This window comes from Grampus griseus (assembly GCF_964374135.1).
Source record: "Grampus griseus genome assembly, chromosome: 17".
NCBI classification, from domain to species: Eukaryota; Metazoa; Chordata; class Mammalia; order Artiodactyla; family Delphinidae; genus Grampus; species Grampus griseus.
The window spans coordinates 40,954,812-40,977,267 of NC_139011.1; the positions used below are offsets into that span (position 1 = coordinate 40,954,812).

The following is a 22,456-nucleotide window of genomic DNA, read 5'->3' on the forward strand; positions in this document are numbered from 1 at the left end:
GGTCATGGCACTCACAAGGCTGTATTATATTTGCTTCTTTTCTCATTTGTCTCCCTCCCTGGAGTGTGTTAGTTTGATAGGGTGGCCATAACAAAGTACCACAGACTGGGTGACTTAAACAGCACACATTTATTTTCCCACAGTTTTGGAGGCTAGAAGTCCAAGATCAAGGCATGGGCAGGAAGCATCTCCTCTGAGGCCTCTCTCCTTGGCTTATACGTGGCTGTCATCCTCAGGTATCCTCACGTGGTCTTCTCTCTGTGCAGTGTCTGTGTCCTAACCTCCCCTTCTTATAAGGACACCAGTCATGTCGGATTAAGGCCCACCCACAGGAGCTCACTGGAGGCTCTGTCTGCAAATACGGACCCATCCTGAGGTACTAGGGGTTAGGACTTCAGCATGTGAATTTGTGGCGGATGTGATTCAGCCCAAAATATCTCTCAAGGACACAAAACCTTATGCTGTAAGTCATGTTATACCCAGCCCTCAGGACCACCTGACACACAGTGTGCACTCAATTTTTCTGAAGGCAGGAAAAGAGACTAAGATGAAGAGAAAGAGCACATGTGGGAGGGATGGTTCAGAGTTGGCAGCTTAACCCAAGGCGTGGAAAAAAGTGAGACGGCCAGTGTGAAGCAATACAGAGAACGGCACGACCAAGACAAATGTTCATTTTGTTGAGCTGTGGGAAATGAAACTGAAGGTTAGGCCCAATACTTGAAGTCCTGAGTGCCCAGATGAGGCACTTGGAATTTACACTGTGAGCAACAGAGCTGCCCTGAGAGGTCATGAGCGGAGGAAGAACTTTGAATGTTAGTGGAAATTGGAGAGCTTCTGCCTAGAGACATGCAATTTTTATTAAGAATTCCAGAAAATTGTGAATAGTGCAAGGAAAAAACAAAACCAAACCCTGCCTCTTTCTGGTCAAAGGTTGACTTTTCTAATAATAAAGCATTAGGTAATAGGACCATTAAGACCTCATTTAAAAATTGATCTTTTTTATGATATAACCAGGTCAATTTCTAGAGGGGTGGGTCACCACCCTTGTTTAGAGCTTTCAAAGGGTTCATTCCACTGGCCCTCTGGGAGATCCCAGCAAGTGGCTCTGTCTTCTTTTATTGGTTTGATTTTATATGGTTACCTCGCCCCGCTCACAAGACCACTCATCTGTGTTTGACAAAGATTCTCTCGTGGTAATTAACCAAAAAAACCCTGGAGCTAGTAAGGCAGAAAGATTTCTAGGCTTAAGTAACTGGTGAGATAGGGGTGCAGCTGGCCTCAGGCATGCCTGCAACCAGGAACTTTGGTCCTTCAAACCTCTCTTGTGCTGGCTTCGTTCTCTCAGGCTGCCTGGCTGTACAGGACTCACAACCTCAATGGTTACGTCATTAACTTCCTTCCCTTCCTCACCAGAGGAATATTTAAGAGTCTATCAACCAACCCCAACCTCTGGTCTAATTTGAATCCCAGTTCAAATAAACTGTTTTAAAAAATGAAAATTTGCACCTGACTTGGTATTTGATAATGTAAGAAATGGTTGTTAATTTTTAAGGCAGGGTGATAGTATTGTGCTTATTTTTTTGAAAGAGTCCTTATCTTTTGAAATTCATACTGAAATGTTTATTGTGAAAGCTACAATGTTGGGCATTTGCTCCTAAATAATAATGCAGGGAGAAGTGGGTGAGGGTTGGGTGAAACAAGATTAAAGAGGACCCTTCTTCACCAGAACCAACTGGAAAATTCCAGAGAAACACTGATTAGGTCATGTACCCACTCCTGCCCAAAAAGATGCTTATGGTTGACCTGGGGAGGAGAAAATCCCTCTTCAAAAAAGGGGGGTGCTAACCTAGACTGATAAAATAATAAATGTCTGTTTGGGGGCCTCAAAGAAATTATTTTTATTTTCAAGCATTTTGAGGTTACATGTTTGGTCCTTGTGACCTGATAGGTTAAATTTTCCAAGACAGTCTCAACTTCATTTAATGTTAATTTTTTTCTCAATAAAGTGTATAACTAAATATGATCTGTGTACACCTTTGTACAATTTCATATGAATGAGTGAGTGACTAAATCTGAAAGTCATTTGTCAAATCTTTTGCCCTTAGTTTCAGAAAACCGGGTGGGTTGCTCTACTGTTGAGCACACTGGCAAAATCAGCAAGAATCTCATGATCGTTTTTCTTTTTTTTTTTTGCGGTACGCGGGCCTCTCACTGTTGTGGCCTCTCCCGTTGCGGAGCACAGGCTCTGGACGCGCAGGCTCAGCGGCCATGGCTCACGGGCCCAGCCGCTCCGCGGCATGTGGGATCTTCCCGGACCGGGGCACGAACCCATGTCCCCTGCATCGGCAGGCAGACTCTCAACCACTGTGCCACCAGGGAAGCCCATGATCTTTCTTCTTTACTTCTGTCATTTGACCTCTTCATCTGTCTGTTGACCCACTTGAATGGGATCCTCATGACCTTAGATTCTGTTGACCGTCCAGGTCTAGGTGTTGTTGACCTACAAACAATCGGTGAAAGATATGTTTGCTAAGCAATTGAGAAATAATGTTTTCCACATTAGACTCTATTTGGTGTGTGAGACTTTTTTTGCTGGCTGACTGATAAGCATCATTCCAAACTTCTTTGAATGAGACTCTCTAGAGATTGTGAGGGCAGGAATTTGGGGTTCGCAGAGTCCAAATCATGATATCCCCTCTTAGGCTGCAACTAAATACAAAGCTCTTGATCTAACGGCATCTCTAATGGTTGATGGCAGGGAGGAATGGCTGGAAGGAGGACAGTAAGGGCAGGAAATGGGCAAGGAAGTTAATGCACACAGGGGAAAACCACACCTGTCATTAGACAATAGGTGTGAGAGTGGAAAGGAAGAGACAAGCCTGAGAAACACTGTGAAAGAAGAATCCGTAGAACTTGGTGACTAAGTGGACTTCCAGAGAGAAGAGGAAGGGAGAGTCAGAGACTGCTAAACGGCTTTAATCTGTGGTAGAGGCAAAGGAAATGCTCAACCTTTAATAGAAATGGAGAAGCTGGGAGTGAGAGCACGGGACTGTACAGTTTTAGACATACTGAGATCGGACGAGACAGAAAACCATCTCAGGTGGTTGGAAACCCAGCATCACTTGTAGTTAACATTCAGGAGGGGAAGTGCAGAGAGGTGGAAACCCCAGCACCAGGTCAAAGACCAACCCAGTTAGGGGTCAGAGGGCACCAGAGGGGCCACACAAGTCAGTGACAGAAAGGATTCCCAGGTGATCTTCACATACTTGTACGTGGCCCTGGAAATGTTGAGATTAATCAGTGGGAATACGTCTAGTTTTTCTCTCCTTTTCTCTTTCTTTTATTTTTTTAACTTCTTATTATGGGACACTTTTAAAATAAACAAAAGTAAGAATAGTATAATGAACCGCCATGTCTCTATCACCCAGCCTCCATAATGATCAGATTGTGGTTAATCTTTTTCATCCCAACCCTCACCCACTTCTCCCTGCATTATTATTTTGAAGCAAGTTCCAGACATCATAGCTCTCACAATAAATATTTCAGTATGAATTTCAAAAGATAAGGACTCTTTAAAAAAAAAAACATAAGCACAATACCATTATCATGCCTTAAAAATTAGCAATGATTTCTTATATTACCAAGTCAGGTTAAAATTTTAATTTTTTAAAAAAGTTTATTTCAATTGGGATTCAAATTAGTCTACAGATTGGGATTGGTTGATAGGCTCTTAAGTCTCTTTTACTCTACGGATTCTCTCTCTCCCCCATCCTCATTCCTCACCCCATCCCCACTCCCTACCCCCCTTCCAATTTATTTGTGAAGAAATGAATTTGTTTGCCCATAGAATTTCCCACAGTCTGGACTTTGCCGGTTGCATTCCCTTGGTGTATGTTGGCATGCTCCTCTGGCTCACTATGTCTATATGTTGGAAGCCTTGATCAGATTCAGACCCACTTTAATTTCAAATGTTATGCAAAAAGACGCCCAGTGAAGGTGTTGGAGGGAGCCACGGCAGCGGATGGGATCAGCGGGAAACAGTGTAAAGCAGAAGGGTTCTGAGAACCCCTGAGGCCCCTTAAGGAGGGTGACATTTAAGGGGCAGGCAGAGGAGGACACTTCTGGTAAGGAGGGGCACAGGCCAAGGCTGAGGTAGGACCTTGAGGCTCAGATCGGGTGGTAGAGTGTGCAGGTGTCTTCACCCCAGACCCGGGCAGTGGCAGAGCTGCGGACCCCTCTTTACCTGCAGTAGAAAGTAATCTTTCTTCTGCGGGGGCTTCTGGTGGCCCCAGAGAGAAAACAGGCAGAAACACTGCCGGATGCATGGGCAACACGAGCCTCGGGGACAGGGCTAAGAACCCAACACGCACAGCTCCTGGCTTTGAGCCGGCACCTGGGGGGAGGGGAGGGAGGGAAGGAGGCTCGCTGCCGGATGCCCCGCCATATGACGAGGCCAGGCGGTGTCCTCCTGGCCCTCGGTGTGGCCATCTCTTGCAACAGTCCCTGCATCTACCTTTGCAATTATACCCTCACCCACTGGCCGGCCTGGCGGCTCCCTGCAGAGGGCTCCTGCTTCTCCAGCTGCTTCTCCTTCAGGTGCTAGAGAGATCCTAGCAATTGGCCTGCCTTCCCTCACTACTCAGGGACCCTGCTCTTTTTCAAGGTGTCCCCTACGCAGTATCCTCACTGCCGTGTACCACTTACTGCTGCCTATGGCAGTATTTATAGTCACCTTTGTGCTAGGCTTTCAATGATAAAACTTTTGGACTCTTACAAAATCAGTGGGTTGCACCACCACACAGACACCTGGCCTCGGGTCAGTGGATCAGACCAACTTGGCCACCTGTGCCCCAGCAATGCCCATTTGGCTGGGCCAGCCTCGCTGGAGAGCCAGGAGCAACATGTCCTTCTCTGCTTTGGAAAGAGGCGGGGCCTGCCACAAAGGTCTCTCTTCAGAAGAAAATGCTACACAGGGCTTCTGAGCCCTAGTAGGAAGCCTGTGAGCTGACCAGCACTGTCAATCAGTTTCCCTTCTCTAACTGCCCAGGCATCCCCAAATCTCAGTGTCAGTCGCCGCTTTGCTTGTCATCTAAGGCCGCTGTGACGAGGTTAACTCGATACCAACAGATGCCGGATAGCACTCGTTAACCCCCAATGTAGATTAGTATAAAGTTTGATTGCCTTAACCATGAATATCTAGACTTTCAGGAAATGGAATAAAGGATGGGGGCAGATAGGGTTCTGGCACGGGGAGCAGCCCTGCACAGATCTGGGTGTGTCTGCAGATGGGGGTACCCTAACATGAAGGCCCTGGCTCTTAGTAAATGGCCAGGATGGGGGGAGGCAGGAGATGTGGAAGGAAAGGAAACTGTCATTTTACTGAACATCGAGACAGGCATTATGCTGGTGCTGAGATACATGCAAAGACTAACTCCTGGGAAGGAGAGCGTTAAAAACTATGGAGGTGGAAACGGGAACTTTTTGTTACTCCTCTCCCAATAAAATAAAGCCAATCTGTGCAGAGTGAAAGAGGTCTTGAAAGAAAGTGGATGCCAGCAGCAGGAGACCCCTCTGCCTGGCACTGAACCTCCTGCCAACACAGCTCATTTCCTCAGCAAAAGCCCCTTAATAGGATCTCAGCCTCAAACAAGGCACAGGGCGTAGGGCTGGCACTGTTGACGCAGCTGCTTCGGAGGTGCCCTGGGGCGCTGCTGGAGCTGAGCCGTGGCTCAGGAATGACTTCAGCCCCATGCTCTCGAGATTCCCGCAGGCCCCTCAGTCCCCACCTCTTAAAGAAGGAAGGACGTGTCTCACATCCAAACTCATCTCTGCAGGAACTACTTACCGGCAAACGGAGCCAAGCTAGGTATTTCCAGCACATGAACCATTCTCCCTGTGCCCACTGGACACGATGCAGTTTCCCTGAAGCCCTCACAAAGAAGCTGCAAAGGTCACTGGGTCAGGTCTGGTAAATGGCCAATGTCTTAAACCCTCTGTAGGCCCAGGAGCCCCCAGGAAAGGCCTGAATGCTATGCTAGCCTGCAAGCCTGGCTGGCTAGGGGCCCTGTGCTGATGACGTCAGCCTTAGGCTTTCAGCTAAACAGCCATATGGTACGAACAGATGCAAAGCTAGTTGGTTTGACTGGGCAAGGAGGGTATGTTTAACTTCTAAGTGACCTGGATTATCATCAATGTTGTTTCCCTGTTACAGAAGTCACTTTTTACTGCTTGTTGCTTTTCTGAAGTTATTTTCTCCCTCTGACTTAGACAAATAACATAGGGAAGGTGATTAGAGGGGGAAAAAGGGGGGGGGGGAATCATGGGAGATATGCTTCAAAACCACAAACCTGAGGAAAAGGGGAAGTGAGGGAGAGAGGGTTTTTCTGTTTTTAATTGCACTTGAACTGCACAGCACAGTGCTATAGAAGTGAATTACGACACCAGAAATTCTCTGCCCAGCTTCTGGGTGTTGATACCTTTTAATTCTTATGTGTGACATGAACAGTTTTAGTGTATATTAATTACCTGCCATCTGGCCTATTTCTTTTAAACATACCTCTGAATTAATGGAGTTTTATGTGCCTTTTGTTTTGTTTATACAAATCTTTTCTTTTTCTCAAAATTCAAAGTGGAAAGAAACCCAGCATTCATTTTTAGAAGCTCATTCTCTAAAGTTGAAGAGATAAAAATGTGTTTCTTCTCTTAAGTTTATGTGTTTGATAACCTCAATTTATTAAAGCATCCAAAACGTAAAAGTCCAAGATTCAAACTTTAATGGCAGTGAGATCCCAACAGATGAAGTCCAGTGACCTGGTTTTCTCTTAAAGTGACAGAAGTATGTATACAAATAGATTAAAATAGCAAACGCTCATGGAGCACTTATTAAGTACTAGGCACTGTTCTAAGCACTTCATAGGTATTGACTCATTTCATCATCGTAAAGATTCTACAGACTAGGCACTATCATTACTCCATATTAAGGGTGAAAAAATAGAGGCACAGAGAGGTTAGATAACTTGCTAAGGGTCACACTCTAGGAAGCAGAGGAGCCAGCACACAAATTCAAGCTGCCTGGTGTCAGAGCCACATTCTCGTCCCATATGCTATGACTTGCAAAACTACAAAGAGCTTCCCTTAGGACACAGTGGTCCCTCAGGGGAGCTGCCTTGAACTCGAGCTGAGTCCTTGTCTGGATATGAGGTTTATGAGTTGACGGGCTCCTGGAGGCAAGAATAATGAAGGTGCAGAGATGCTGAGTAACTTGCCCCAGCCAGTGTGGGTGGTACGTGGCTGCACAGGTTTCAGAGTCATTGTGTAACATCAAGATCATATTAAACTGCTTTTAGATATTTGTAAAGTCCTTAGAAAAAATTAATATGTAACAATCAGCAATATTTTAAAGTCAACAGATTTTTTTAAATCACCAACTATGTTAAAGCACATCTTTAAAGTAAACCTCATACATCAAAATAAGGTGGTACCATTAGTTTTATGGAAGTAACACAGTTTTTACCCTCAGTAATTTTAGAATTAACAGATAATTGAGATAATGTACATGAAAGTTTACACGTTTGATTCACATTGTTGAAAAATGTCATATGGCTCCATAACTAACTGATTTGTTGTTGTTGTTTGTTGCTTTCTGTGTCTTCCACTAGAATATAAACTCCATGAGAATAAAGACCTTGTTTACCTTGTTCCCTGCTATAGAACAATGCCTGGTACAGAGCAGGTGCTCAATAAATGAATATTGAATGTATGAATGAATGAGTGTATTTACCAGCCCTGTTGAGGCTGTGAGCTTGGATAAACTCTGTGAGTCTGTGGACAATGAAAAGAAAGGAAGAATCTCGAGGAATTCTGCCATTCAGAGGATGGGAGTAAAAACTGGAGTCAGAAAGTAATCAGTGGGATGGAGAGCAAAGCAAGAAAGTGAAGGATCATGAAAGTCAAGAGTAGGGAGAAGTTTGGGAAGTGGTGAATAGCATTAGGAAGCACTGCAGAAAAAATGTAAAGGGTGATAAAGGGAAGGCACTGTTGCATTTGGTCTTTGGGGCTGAAAAAAAGGCAGCTGCAGAAGAGAAATTGGAGTGGAACCCCATTTGCACAGGAATTAAGGAATAATTAGGACACTAGGCAGGAAGCTTGGCAGTGAATAGAATGAAAGAGAGTTGACAGCACTGGGCATTTGCTTGCAGAATGCAAGGACATTGTTAATTCAGTAGAAAAGTGTCATGTTGCCACTTTGTCACTGTCTCAAGTGGGGGCTCCCTCTCACTTGTCCTTTGTCCTAAAAGAACAAAAGGGGCCTTGAATTTCATGAGTGCCCCAATGATGCTTCTGAGAGCTCAGGCTTTGGAATCAGACTGTCCAGGTTCAGATCCTAGTTCTTCCTATTACCAGTTGAAGAAGAAGAAATGACTTAAGTCCCTAAGTTTTCTCATTGGTAAAGTAGAGATTCAGTCACTGAATATTATTAAGTTTCTACCACGTGCCAGACACAATTCTAGTGAGGGAGTTAACACACCAGCAATAAATAGATCTCGGTACTATTCCAAAAACATGAAGCTAACTAATATTTTAAAATTGTATCTTGACTTCTGTTTCCGGGAAGATGGAGTAGATATACTTTTCCCTGTTGCTAAGTAAAACTTAAAACCCTGGACATTGTATATAAGACATGAGAAGACTCTGAAAGGTGGAGAGAAAAAGACAGACAGGCTAGGGACTTTGGGATCTGAGGCACAACCTGGTGATGAGTTCCCTGGGTTTTCTTTTAGCCTCGTGGTTCTCAGATCTGGAGCTGAAGAAGCTGGCATCCCCTAGAAATGCCCAAAGGAGCAAACAAACAAAAAGTCCCCCACAAAAGTCAGAAGACCAGGAAAGGGGCAACTTAACAAGAGTAAAAACTTTTAAACTGTAACCACTTATCCCAGCCAAGAGCCACAGAAAGAATGGTGGCTCCACTCCCACCCACACCAGCAAAGGGGGAGTGGAAGCCTAGACTTCCTGCCCAGCAGGGTATATCAAAGGACCGCAACTGCAACCCCCCGCCACACACACACATTGAAATGGTATCAGAGAAGCCCATAGGGAGCCAGACTTTCATCCCCACCTGACAGTAATGGGTTGTGCCCCTATGATGTCAGTAGAGACCGCATGGGGCATCTGAATTCCACCCACAGCAGCAGTAACAAGGCACCCCTCTCCATCCCTGCTGGGGTGGTGTCAAAGGCAGCGGAGAGTCAGGACTTTCACTGCTGCCCAGAGATAATGAGGCCACCTTTCTATGGTGTCAGTAGTGGCCACATGGGGAACAATAACAAGGCAGTCCTACCTCTCCCAGCCAGGGTAATATATATTGGTGGATGCCTCATGGTATCCAAACCTCCCACCCCTGCCCAGCAGTAACTAGGAGCCCCTTTCCTCTCCAGTGTCAACAGAGATCAAGTTGTGAATCTGGACTTCTACCCCAACCTGGAAGCAACAAGGCAGTGCCCCTCCCTTCCTCTGCCAGGAATCAGAAGAGCCAGTTAAAACAGAAAGTTTAAGTAAGATCCAGAGTCTCATAACATAATATCCAAAATGTCCAGTTTTCAACTGAAAATTACTCATCACACCAAGAATCAGGAAAATTTAATCTTGAAAGAGAAAAGATCATCAATAGGTGTCAACACTAAAATGACAGCGATATTACAGTTATCTGACAAAGATTCTAGGGCAGCCATCTCAACAATGCTTTAACAAGCAATTATGAACATGCTTAAAACATGAAAAAATAGTCTGAGCAAAGAAATGTAACGTCTCAGCACAGAAATAGAAAATGTAAAGAAGAACAAAGTGGAAATTTAAGAACTGAAAAATACAGCTAAAGTTAAAAAGTCAGTGAATGGGCTCAACAACAGAATGGAAGGGTCAGAGGGGGAAAAAAATCTGTGAACTGGAATATAGAGCAATAGTAACTGCCCAGTTTGAACAATACAGAGAAAATAGATTGGGAAAAAAAAAAATGAACAGAGGCTCAGGGACCTATGGGCCCATAACAAAACTCTAACAGTGATGTTGTCCAAATCCCAGTAGGAGAGAAGAAAGAGAGCAAGGCTGAAAAATCACTTGAAGAAATAATGGCTGAAAACTTTCCAAATTTGGCAAAAGACATAAACCTACAGTTTCAAGATGTAAGTAAATCACGAACAGGATAAACCCAAAGAAACCCCATACCAAGCTACACTTCTCAAAACTAAACACAGTATTTCTTCTTATATTTATTTAAATGTAATTTTATGCCATTGAATATAATAATAAAATTTCAACAGCAACAACAAAAACCCCTAAAGACAAAAAATCTTGAAAGCTAAGAGAAACAATACCTTACATAAAGAAGAAAAACAACTTGAATAATAGTAGATTTCTCATCTGAAACCATGGAAGCCAGAAGGAAATGGCATAACATTTTTTTTTTTTTTCCGGTACGCGGGCCTCTCACTGTTGTGGCCTCTCCCGTCGCGGAGCACAGGCTCCGGACGCGCAGGCCCAGCGGCCATGGCTCACGGGCCCAGCCGCTCTGCGGCATGTGGGATCTTCCCGGACCGGGGCATGAACCCATGTCCCCTGCATCAGCAGGCGGACTCTCAACCACTGCGCCACCAGGGAAGCCCGGCATAACATTTTTGAAGTGCTGAAATAAAAGAACTGTCAACCCAGAATTCTATATCTAGTGAAACTATCCTTCAAGAATGAAGGGGAAATCAAGACCTCAGCTGAAGAAAAACTAAGAAAGTTCAGCAGCAGCAGACTTATCTTAAGAAAATGGCTAAAAGAAGTTCTCTAAACAGAAAGGAAATGGAAAAGGAAGAAATCTTGGAATATAAAAAAGGAAGATAGCACAAAAAGAGTAAAAAATATGAGTAAATACATTTCCTCCTCCTCCTAGGTTTTCTGAATTACTTTTGAACATTGAAACAAAAATTATAACACTGTATGATGTTCTTCTATGTAGATGAAATATTTAAGACAATTAGAAGCAGGGGAAGGCAAAGAAATGTAAAGGGAGATAAGGTTTCTACACTTGACTTGAACTGATAACATATTGACACCATTAGGTTGTAATAAATTATGCATATGTAAAGTAATACCTGGAGCAACTACTACAAAAGCTACAAAGAGATACACTCAAAAACACTATAGCCATAGGAAAATGTACAGATTAACGTAATTATGAAATTAAATTGAAACAGTATAAATAAAACATAATTCAAGAAAAAGTTCAAGTAATCCATAAAAAAGCAAGGAAAATAAAACAGAAAAATAAGAAATAGAACAAACAGAAAATAAAATGGCAGATTTAAATTCTAACATCAATAATTACATTAAACATAAATGATCCAAATATACCAACTGAGGGACTTCCCTGGTGGCGCAGTGATTAAGACTCCATGCTCCCAATGCAGGGGGCCTGGGTTCAATCTCTGGTCAGGGAACTAGATCCCACATGCATGCCGCAACTAAGAGTTTGCATGCCACAACTAAGGAGCCGTTGAGTCACAACTAAGGAGCCCTCGAGCCACAACTAAGGAGCCCTCCTGCCACAACTAAGACCCAGCACAACCAAATAAATAAATAAACATTAAAAAAAAATTTAAAAATAAATATACCAACTAAAAGACAGAAATTGGCAAAATGGATTAGAAAATATGACCCAATCGAATGTTGTCTACAAGAAACTCACTTAAATATGACTATATATGTAGGTTGAAAGTAAAAAGATAGAAAAAGACATATCATCCAAATATTAATCAAAAGAAAGCCAGAGTGGCTATAATAACATCAATAAAGAACACTTTAGAGCAAAGAAGTTTACCAGCAATTCAGAGGGACATGACATAATGACAGAAGGATTAATCCACCAAGGAGACATATCAATATTAAATATGATGGAAGCACCAAACGATAAGAGCTACAAACTACATGAAGCAAAAGATAGAATTAAAAGAAGAAATGGACAAATACACAATTATAGTTGGAGAATTCAACATCCCTCTCTCAACTATTGATAGAACTAGACATAGAGTCAGCAAGAATATAGATCATCAAGCAACAGAATTTAATTGATGTTTATAAAACATTTCACCCAACAAGAGCAGAATACATATTCTTTTCAAGTGCTCATAGAACATATGCAAAGATAGGATTATATCCAAATTTCACATTTAAAAAAATCCACTAATCAGATCTATTGATACTTTAAATATCTAGATATAAATACTGGGGTTTTTTGGAGTTATTTTATCAAAAGCAAAGATTTCAAATGAAATTTATTTCACGTTCATTGGGAATGATGTTGACTGCATCTGCCATCTCTGATAACTTCTTTCTTTCTTGCCCAGAGAGGGCACAGCAAGTTAAGGCAGGGGAGGCACTCACTTTAAATAAACAAAAGTTATGAAAATCTGGATTTACAGAGAAGATACTTTCACATTCCCAGATGTTTTCGCAAAAGGTTGGCCAAAATATTGTTTTATTGGAAGCTCCCCAATTTTAGCCTAAATTCTCTCTCCTAACTGAATAGTACTGTTTACAGTTTCCTACATTAAAGCACATGTACAGTGACTCCGATGAAAGTTTGTCATTTACCTTCTCTGGGAACACAAACTCATAAGCACACATTTGATCACTATTGTCACACAGCAGCAAGATGAAATTTGAGCCTGTTATTCAGCAAAAGATATATGCACATACATTTCGTGTCTTCAAGCTCTCAGCCCCTCAACTGACCAGACTGCTCTGGTTATGAGTGACAGAAATTCAAATCAAACTTGCTTAAGGGAAAGGGAGGAACTTCCTGGAAGGCCCATAAAACCCAACTGTCGGCAGGACAAGGGGTGCCAGTGGAAATCAGGTACAATGGAACCATGAATTAGATGTCTTCAGGACTTTCTCTTCCACTCTCTTTCCTTTATTTCTACTTCTTTCTAAATAGGAATTTCATTTATCACATTTCCACGTGGCTGAAAGCATGGCCACCAGTGGTTCTTGAGACTCACATCTCTTGCCATCTATGTGTCTGTTTCCCCAGCTCCAGCTCAAATAATTTCGGGAAATGAGAGATGCTGGTTCATAAGACAGCAGGTGGTAGATATATGCTATAGTCTCACGGTTCCATCCGCCACAAACACCTCTTCAAACCCTAATCCCCATGGTGAATACCTAGTTTACTTTAAAGGTTCCATTTAAGCATCATTTCCTCTAAGAAATTCCTTTCTAGAGTCTTCTCCTTACAATATAGATTAACACTGTTCTTTGGATCCCTACATACCTTCTATGTATTTACCTCTATCATGGATCCGGTGATGCTTTATTTTGCTTATTTGTTTACAGCTCTCTTTCTACTGGACCCTGGCATCATAGACATCTTTGCTTTCCCACCCTAACAGGGCAGCTAGTTTGCTGAATGACTGCCGACTATTTTTTTTTTTTAAACAAAACCCATTGCACAACTCATTCCAGGTGTAGACAATGAGTAGTTGGAACCACCAATGTGCTCACTAATGTGCATGAAGTAGTGACTACAGTAGCAGAAGAAATCGCTGATGTTCACCCAGGAAGAATGAAAAGGCCTGCGCCAGGCTAGGGTCACACTTAGCATTTAATTTGCATTCTCTACTCCCTAGTGTGGTTTCCTTGGTTCAGGAGAGATAAAACTCCAAACAGAAAGTGTCATGTCAACCTCAATGGTGATTTAAATCACTACTAAATATCTAAGCAGTTACATCCCAGAAATGTCATTGAAAAAAATTCCCATCTAGGGAGTCTGCATCAAGATTAAAAAATTCAAAACTCAAGACACACACACACACAAAGCAAAAAGGACCCTTCCCCTTTCCCCTTTGAACAAAGAGGGGAAAAGATGAAGGAAGAGCCAAGTGATTTTTTTTTTCTTTAATAGTGGGAGAAAATTTACCACGGACGAGAGATGCCCTTTGCCCCAGATAATAAGTTCTCCACATCTAGGAGCTCTGGGCAACTGCAGAACCAAGCTCAGGCCTCCCGGTGGCCTATGGACTGCTCTGTGGATAAGACAGGAGAGTGGCCTTTCAGCAAAGCAGCCATCCCTCAGAGCCACGCCTGCCCCAATTTCCTTTTCCCTCCTGTTTCTCCATCCTGCTCGATGCATTTTCTAGGAACATTCTATGAACCTGGACCAGTGCAGCTGACTTGGGGGGTGGATTAGTTGCAATAGTAAATCTTTTCTGGTGGGAGCAAAATAGGTATCTTTGACCTCCAGTTTTTCACCAGGACCTAGCTGGATTGGTCCGTCAGAGCCCATACTCAAAGGCACACAGTGGCTTAATTTTCCCTCTGACGTTCAGGCAACACAGCATAAATTCCTCTATTGCTCATCCATCCTCTCTCACTCTCACTTACAGGCACAGACATGAAAAAGTCAGAGAGAATAAGAACTAGCTCCCCAAAGCAAGTTTACAAGGTGAGCTGAGCAGCTGTGTGGGGCATCAGTGCACACAGGACATCACTAGAATAACTCAGAAATGCGTTTCTATTAACTCAGGTCCCACAAGCAATTCCTCACATAACCAGTAGATGTGAACTGGTCCCACGTCCACAGAAAAAGTGGGGAAAATAGTCCTCACCAGCACCAGCTCCATCCACACTAAATTAATCTTGAAAATTTATTTAAATGAATATGAGTTTGGACGGGCTAAATTATTAGTCTGCCTCATATTCCTTGGTCGACTAAAAGTGCCCACTTCTCTTGTTTATTATGGTTCATATCTGAGCTAACCAATCAGAAAACAAAATGGAAATCTTGTTTTACTTCGTATCTGTCCAAAGCCAAGAGAAAAAAAAATTTTAAAAGAGTGTCAAGATGATTTAGAACTCTATTTCAAGTTTTTGCTCAGAGGCATGGTAACTTGCAGTGTGGTTTACTGGCTTCTAATTTATTCTCCTCCTCTCTTCTGTTGCCTCTTCACTGTTTGAGGAGGGGGAAAAAAAGGAAACCAAGAGGGTGAAAGAGAAAGCTGATGGGGTGGACTAAAGTTTGATTGATGCTTCAGAATATACCATTTTGGACAAACAGTACTTTAAAAAAAAAGATTTATGAAGAATGATCAAGTGTGACCACTCACTTCTCCAAGAGTTTTTTATTTTTAATAAAAGGGGGTTATGAGAACATTTCTTCAAGAAGTGACCTCCTCTAATGTATTTAAAATACACTTCAGAGTCAAATACAGATGGAAATTGAATATATGCCTAAGATGGCTGATGATATTGGTTCACGTGAATCTATACCTCACATCTTGCTTCAAATTCATTCCATGTAAGAAATCAAAACACAAAAAATACTAAAAGAAATCGTGGGAGAAAAGATTTTCTTATAATCTTCAAGTAGGCAAAGAATATAAAGAATTAAATCAAAGGATAATCAAATGGCTTTTACATATATGAAAAGGTGTTCAAATTCATCCGTAATAAGACAAAGTAAACTATTCTGAGAAGTGATGTAAGTACATAAATCCTGTGTTCCATTCTACCCAGGAAATCCTTATAAATATTGACAAAGGCTATTATGCTGGCTTTTCACAGAACACTACATGGAATGGTGGCTTAAATGACTTCAGTTATTAAAGGAAGGTTTGACTTCAGAAGGCTGGAGGCCTTAGCTGTATTTGGATTACAATTGCAAAATAAGAAAGATAACATATTCCCACTAAATTAAAATAATGTTCTTAGGATAAAAATTAAGAATATTTTTCCAATATGATCTTTTTCAAATTGTATTATTAAGCTAAAATGCAGACTAAAAAAAACTACACAAAATATACCAATTATCACCTTTTGTGATATTCCATGTATGCCAAGGAAAATATTGGAAGGACAGAGACTAAAACGTTAATGGTGGTTATTTCTTACCTGGTAAAATTATAGTTGATTTTAAAGGTTTTCCTTTATGCTTTTGTGTTTATTTTTCCCCCAAGATTTCTGCAATGAGCACATGTAAGTTACTTGTGTAAAAAGAAAAAAAACATTAATTTTAGAAAATGATCTCTCAGTAAAGAGAGAATTACACACTCTCCCTAACCAAGACTCAAACAGATCTAATTCTAACGACCACATGGAATAGCTTATAAGAAAGGAGTGGAGGAGGTGTCTTTATATTGCCTGAGAACTTTCTCAGTTTATTAGTCCACTTAGAAGATTAACATAGGATAAAACCACTGCAGCAAGAAACAAATGTAAGATATAGTAAAATAGCTTCTCAAATCATTAATGTTGAGTCCTAAAGAATCTTTGTAGCACCCATAAAAGAGATCTTGTGGTTTTAAAAAGCTCTAAAACTTGCTCTCCGAGAAATTCAATCTGTAGGCCTGTGTTTAAACACACAGGTTATTATTATATAACTAAGCAGCTGGGAAGATTAATCGTGATTAAAAATAAAAAGGAAAACACACAGAACACCAAGGCAGGACTTGTTTAATGAGAGAAGGGTAACTCAAAGGAAAACAGTATTTGTACAGGGTAATAAAAAGTCAACCCACAGACTTATCAAATAAGAATAAAAATATTCTATCTCATATCTGATTCAAAAGGTACGCTTATCAAAGATACGATTACACTAGAAATAACGCAAACAATATTCATAAGCATATACACAAAATGTATTATGGACCTTTTGTGATTTATTTCCAAATCTCATGCCATTATTCAAATCCAAACACCTTAATATGTCTATGATTTACCTTTCCAGCCTTACTTTTCTTTCCTCACACCCTGCTTTCCAATTATACCTGATAATAGTTGCTTGAACACCATATACACTGTCTACTCACATTTTTTTTTTTTTTTTTTGGCTGCATTGGGTCTTCGCTGCTGCTCACGGGCTTCCTGTAGTTGCGACAAATGGGGGCTACTCTTCGTTGCGGTGCATGTGCTTCTCATTGCAGTGGCTTCTCTTTGTTGCAGAGCATGGGCTCTAGGGGCACAGGCTTCAGTAGTTGTGGCACGCAGGCTCAGCAGTTGTAGCACACGGGCTTAGTTGCTCCATGGCATGTGGGATCTTCCCGGACGAGGGCTCAAACCCTTGTCCCCTGCATTGGCAGGCGGATTCTTAACCACTGTGTTACCAGGGAAGCCCTGCCCACCACATCTTTGACATGAACTTCCAGTTTGTCCTGTACATATCAGTCCCAACCCATTTTCTCGGATCCCACTATCCCACCTTATACTCTGGTATGTTCATTCAGACCATAAAGGTTTATGGAGTAGCATCAGGATCTATGATAGGTTCTGGGGACACAAAGATGAATAGAACATTGTCTTGCACTCAAAAGAACTTTGGCTGAGTGAGGGACAGATGTGTAAACAATAGTTAAAATACACTTGGCTTGCAGGGAGAAAGCACGGCTATGCTTAGTGAAACCAGCCTCTGGTTGGTGATCACTTATTAATCCATCATCCACAAATTCTCCTAAACCACTGCTTGCAAACTCGAGTGCTTACAGAGTAAGCAGGTAACACGAATTTATGAATCAGGTTGGGTGTGAGATAGTAGCTCATGCTGAGACCTGTAGCCAAATGGAGAGTACCTGTCCTGTCTAAAGGCATTCAATTGCTCACTCTTTTTCAAATGCCATGCCCGAATAACAGAATATGCCTGAAGGCCTGACTTGGTTCAGGCTGCCGGTTTGCGACTTCTGTATACTAAGATTAACAACGTCGTTTAATGTTTACTACGTGTAGGTCCCTCTTCTAGGCACTTTGCACGTATTAACTTACTCCTCACAGCAACTGTGTAGGTGGATATTATGATTTTGCCCATTTTACAAAGGCACAACTTAGGGACAGGAGGGTTCTCATAACTTGCTGAGGTCACACATCTATTAGGGTGGTGAAACTGGGAACTGAACCCAGTCAGGCTCCTTCACAGCCCACACTCTTAAAAGAAGTACTTCATAGCACTATACTGCTCTGTATCTAAACTTTCAAAATTCCTTTATTCAGCTTAAACTACATAATGAATTACATATTTTAAAATGTGCCAAACATTATTCTTTTGGATCAAACTTTTTAAATTGGTATAAACAGACATGATGTAAAAATTTGACCATCTATCTGTTCACCTCTCCATAAATTTCATTACAGTCCTTGCTTACCACCATCTTTCTCATTTGAAGATCTTAATTCTTTAGAAAGAACTTTGCAGTTATACTCCAAGAAATACATATTCATTATAGGAGGAAGCAGGTAGAGTTAAGTGTTATTTAAGGTATTTTCACAATGACTCCCCATCTCCTCTCCGTTCCCTCCAGTCTACCTCCGACATCCTTCCCAATTCTGGGTGTATGTGGATTATTAGTCCTCCAAACAGTAGGACAATGTTTTGTTTTGTTTTCAATAATTGTCAGCATAATGTTTACAACTCTGTGGATCTTTCTGGACAAGGCAATCAATCAGGCCATGTCTTCAGGGAAGTCCTATTTATATGAGCTAAAACAAATCCAAGGACACCTAGGCATTTGGAGAAACAGGCAAAATATAAACTCCCAAGTCTGTGATCTTAAGTCAAAATGTTTCACTAGACCAGGAGATGTAGTCACTTTTTATTCACAAACTTTCCTAAGAACTCTGGACGTTACATTATATTCTTTTTACTTAGGTAAGTTGAAGCCAAAACATGAAATCTTAGAGAGGCTATTGGTTTGGCCTCCTGGCCTTTGTTGCGACTGCTTCCTCGGCCAGGACCTCCCCACAACATCTGCACCCCCTTCTCAAACCCTGCTTCCTACCCGACCTTCCTGAAACTCCTCACACGCCCCCTCCTCTGAGAAAACTTTGACCTCCAAAGTGGTTACGTGTCCTTCCTATATATACCCAGTGACCAGCACTTAATATCTATTTCAGTTGTTTACTTATTTCTCTAATTTGTAGTTGGAATTTATGTAGTAATTACACTTCTTAACCTAATTTGTACCTGAAATTTATGCAGTAACACTTATTTCTGGAAAAAAGTTGCACCCTTGAGCTTTTTAACTTGGCTGTTCATTTTACAATCTCAAGAATAGTAAAAATATATGGGTTGTGGGCTTTGGCATTGAACTAATGTGGGTTTGGCATCCAGCTCTAGTTCTAATGGCTGTGTGACCTTGAACTGAGGCAGTTTTATCCTTTGGAAAATAAAGACCTACTGCTCTGAATATTAAAGCTTAGGAGCACAAGAGCACATCACCTGTCCAAGTTCGTGCTAAGGGTTAACTGCTGTTGTATTTCTCAAGAGTAATTTAATTTCATCAAAAGGAGAGATTTAACCAATAGAAAAAATAATGCCAGCTGATTTGGAACTACTCAAATGCATTTTATGATAAGCAACTTTACCTACATTGAGATTAATACTTAACATTTGTTATCTGTTGCTCTCTACCTATTCAATATCAAAATACATCTTAAATGGTTTGAAAATGTATCTGACTCCTTTAAATGCTCTAAAAAAGAGATCTGAAAAATGAAAAACAATGTTGGCACCATCTACGGGAGTATCTTTTATGCCAGGAAATTAATAGTACAGTAAATGTCACCGAATAAGACCCTATCTTAATCTCTAGGAGACTGGAAACGTCAGTTCATCCAACTCTCTAAGCATCAAATTTCAAACAGCTTAGAAACTATTTTGAAATTATTTACTTAAAGTAAATTGGCTTCTGAGCCAGTAAAAAATCCAGTAATCCAGTTGAGTGTTTAAACCCCTCTTTTTAACCCTTCTTAGATAGGAACTAAGATGCTTAGCGATTGATTGCTGCCAGATTTAACCTGCTAAGAGCCACAGACAATTCTTACTAATAAAGACTATCTCTAATGAATTTTCAACTCTGGACCATTCAGAATCCCAAGAGGAAATGTGTCCCACTTCCCTGGATTTTCCTCTTTTAAATAAGCTTTAAGCTCTCTAAAGCCACAGGATTAAATAAGAGGATATTCTTTCGGCATCAGTATAAACCAAAAGTACACTAACATAAACAACAGCACTGTATGTTCATTCATTTATATATTTATTAATCTCCACTTGCTCTAAATCAGAAGCCATACGAGGTGCTGGGGGAATCCTAAGATGAATAAAACTATGTATTCTTGCCCTCAGGCAGTTCTCCATTTGAATTTTATTTACAAAAGTGTAATACTTTAAGCCATCATTAATTCACAATTGAAGTAGGCACTAATTCATAGCTGAAACCAAAGGCTTGAGATGGCATAGAGAAATGGTACAGCGGAGGTGGAAGTGCGCAGGAAACATGACCACTAAAAAGAAAGGAAAAGGAAACTAGGGCATAATTCTGGTTTTAGGAGTCAGAGACTCATTCAGAGTCCAGATCTGCCAACTACCAGCAATGTAAACAATTTTGGTTTTTGCAATTAGTATGTATGTTATAATTAAAAATTTTTAATTACCAAAAATGTTCCTTGTTTCACAGTTTTGAAGATCAGATGAGAACACTGTAAAGTATACAGCACAGAGCTTTTTAGTGGGAAGCTCAACTAGTATAGTAGTTTTTAAAAATGTAGTATCCCCTTAATGAATGTTCAATACAATTTTGTTAATTTAATTTACATTAATACACTTTTTTGTGTGTGTGTGTGGTACGCGGGCCTCTCACTGTTGTGGCCTCTCCCGTTGCGGAGCACAGGCTCCGGATGCGCAGGCTTACCGGCCATGGCTCACGGGCCCAGACGCTCCGCGGCACGTGGGATCTTCCCGGACCGGGGCACGAACCCGTGTCCCCTGCATCGGCAGGCGGACTCCCAACCACTGCGCCACCAGGGAAGCCCTACATTAATACACATTTTGTTAATACAGTTTTGTTCATGATGATAATGCTCAGTAATAGAGAGTGAAGCAAAAGGGTAAACAAAAAAGTAAAAGCCTTCAAATCGGCCAGATCTAAAGTCAAGTTAGGGTTCGAGCTCTTGAAAGAAGTTATTTTACCATCATGGACAAATTTTCACAGGGTGGTAAAGATTAAATGTTAGAGATACAAGGCCCTCAACACAGCGACTGACACTCCTCAAATATTAACTTCACTCTTCATGATCCCTAAATAAATGCATTTCCCAGCTGTCCTGGACGCCTGGGTTTTGGCTGCTCAGCATGCAAACCTAGTACTTCTTGAGCCCCTTCCCCATTCTTCTCCAAGGGTGAGGACGGGAGGAGACGTGCTTCCCCCTGCCCTCTGGTGGCTGAAGCATGGCCTGCAGCCTGAACACAGCTAAAACGATACTCCTTCCTGGGGCTCGGACTCTGCAGGGATGGCACAGCAGACACTGTCTGGGCTGCTGGTGACAAGGGCGGTGCCTGCAGCAGAATCTGGGCATCACGGCCCCACAGCAACTTCTCATTAATTCTGTGACCTACACACTCATCCAATAAGTGAATTTTCTCCTTAAACAGTAAACAGTTCCTGTTGTTTGTAAACAAGAACCCTAAACTAGTACACTTTTGTAAAACTAATAAAAGTAAATATCAGTGCCACGAAATTATTTTAATATCTTTTTCTCCATGACTGAATATACAAAGATAATGGAAGTAAAGTATTCTTCTGCTGTAAAGATGGGTGGAATATATCAAAATCCACTTGTTGAATTTTCTTTAAATAATCCTCCAGAGCAACCTGAAAAAAGAGAATAATGGTCACTAGATCACAGAATGATTAAGTCTTTAAAAGAAACAAAAACAAACCCAGCAGGTATTAAGGCTATTTTAGTTTTCCTGAGATGGTCTTCTACATACTAAGAATGTAAATGAAAATTTTAAAAGAGAGAGAGAATAAAGACATCTTCTAAGAAGTTTTCTATGAAGCCAGTAAAACTATGTCACAGATCTAGTACTAGAAACATCAAGCCAATTCTGATCATAATTTAGTGTTCTGGTCAAAATGTGACAGAGAAATTATTTGCCAGGTCTTATTACTAGATTCTGTAGAATACAAAAGGGGTGTTTCATCTGAGGAAAATGAACCCCCCCCCCACCACACACACACAGAAACACACAGTGCCATGAGGGGGAGCTCAAGTTGTTTCTTTAAAAAATTATTTTGTGAAAAAGTTTAAAGGGTGTCCATGTTCTTGCTGGAAAACAATTTGCAGCCAGGGAGAACAATCACAGGTCCCTATAAACGTCACACCATGCTCCCCCCATCACACAAAACTTGACAAAGCTTTCTCTGGGACCGGGGGCCACGATGGAAAACACTGATGATGGGCAGTGCTCTTTATGTTTTTCAATCTTATTAATTTGTAAATTTTTATTAAACAGAGAAGCCACCTACTTTTGCACTGCACAATGTGAAGCGGCCCCACCGCCTTCTCAGCCCACGTGTACAGCTCCCCTTAGAGTTCTGCAGCGCAACCTGTGTGACCCACAGAGAGCATATGCTTGTCCAAAGGACTGTGT

At 41.3% G+C, this 22,456-nt stretch overlaps 1 protein-coding gene across 2 annotated transcripts in view; it reads right to left on the minus strand.

Moving 5' to 3' along the window:
* Positions 1-18,144: 18,144 nt before the first annotated feature.
* Positions 18,145-22,456, minus strand: part of NDUFAF6 (NADH:ubiquinone oxidoreductase complex assembly factor 6) — a gene marked incomplete at its 5' end in the record, with an annotated part of 41,285 nt that continues 36,973 nt past the window's right edge. For both annotated transcript variants that reach the window (XM_082674936.1, XM_082674935.1), the window contains one exon: positions 18,145-21,674. In XM_082674936.1, the coding sequence (XP_082531062.1) occupies positions 21,546-21,674 (129 nt within the window). In that variant the 3' untranslated portion in view covers positions 18,145-21,545. The remainder of the gene's footprint in view (positions 21,675-22,456) is intronic.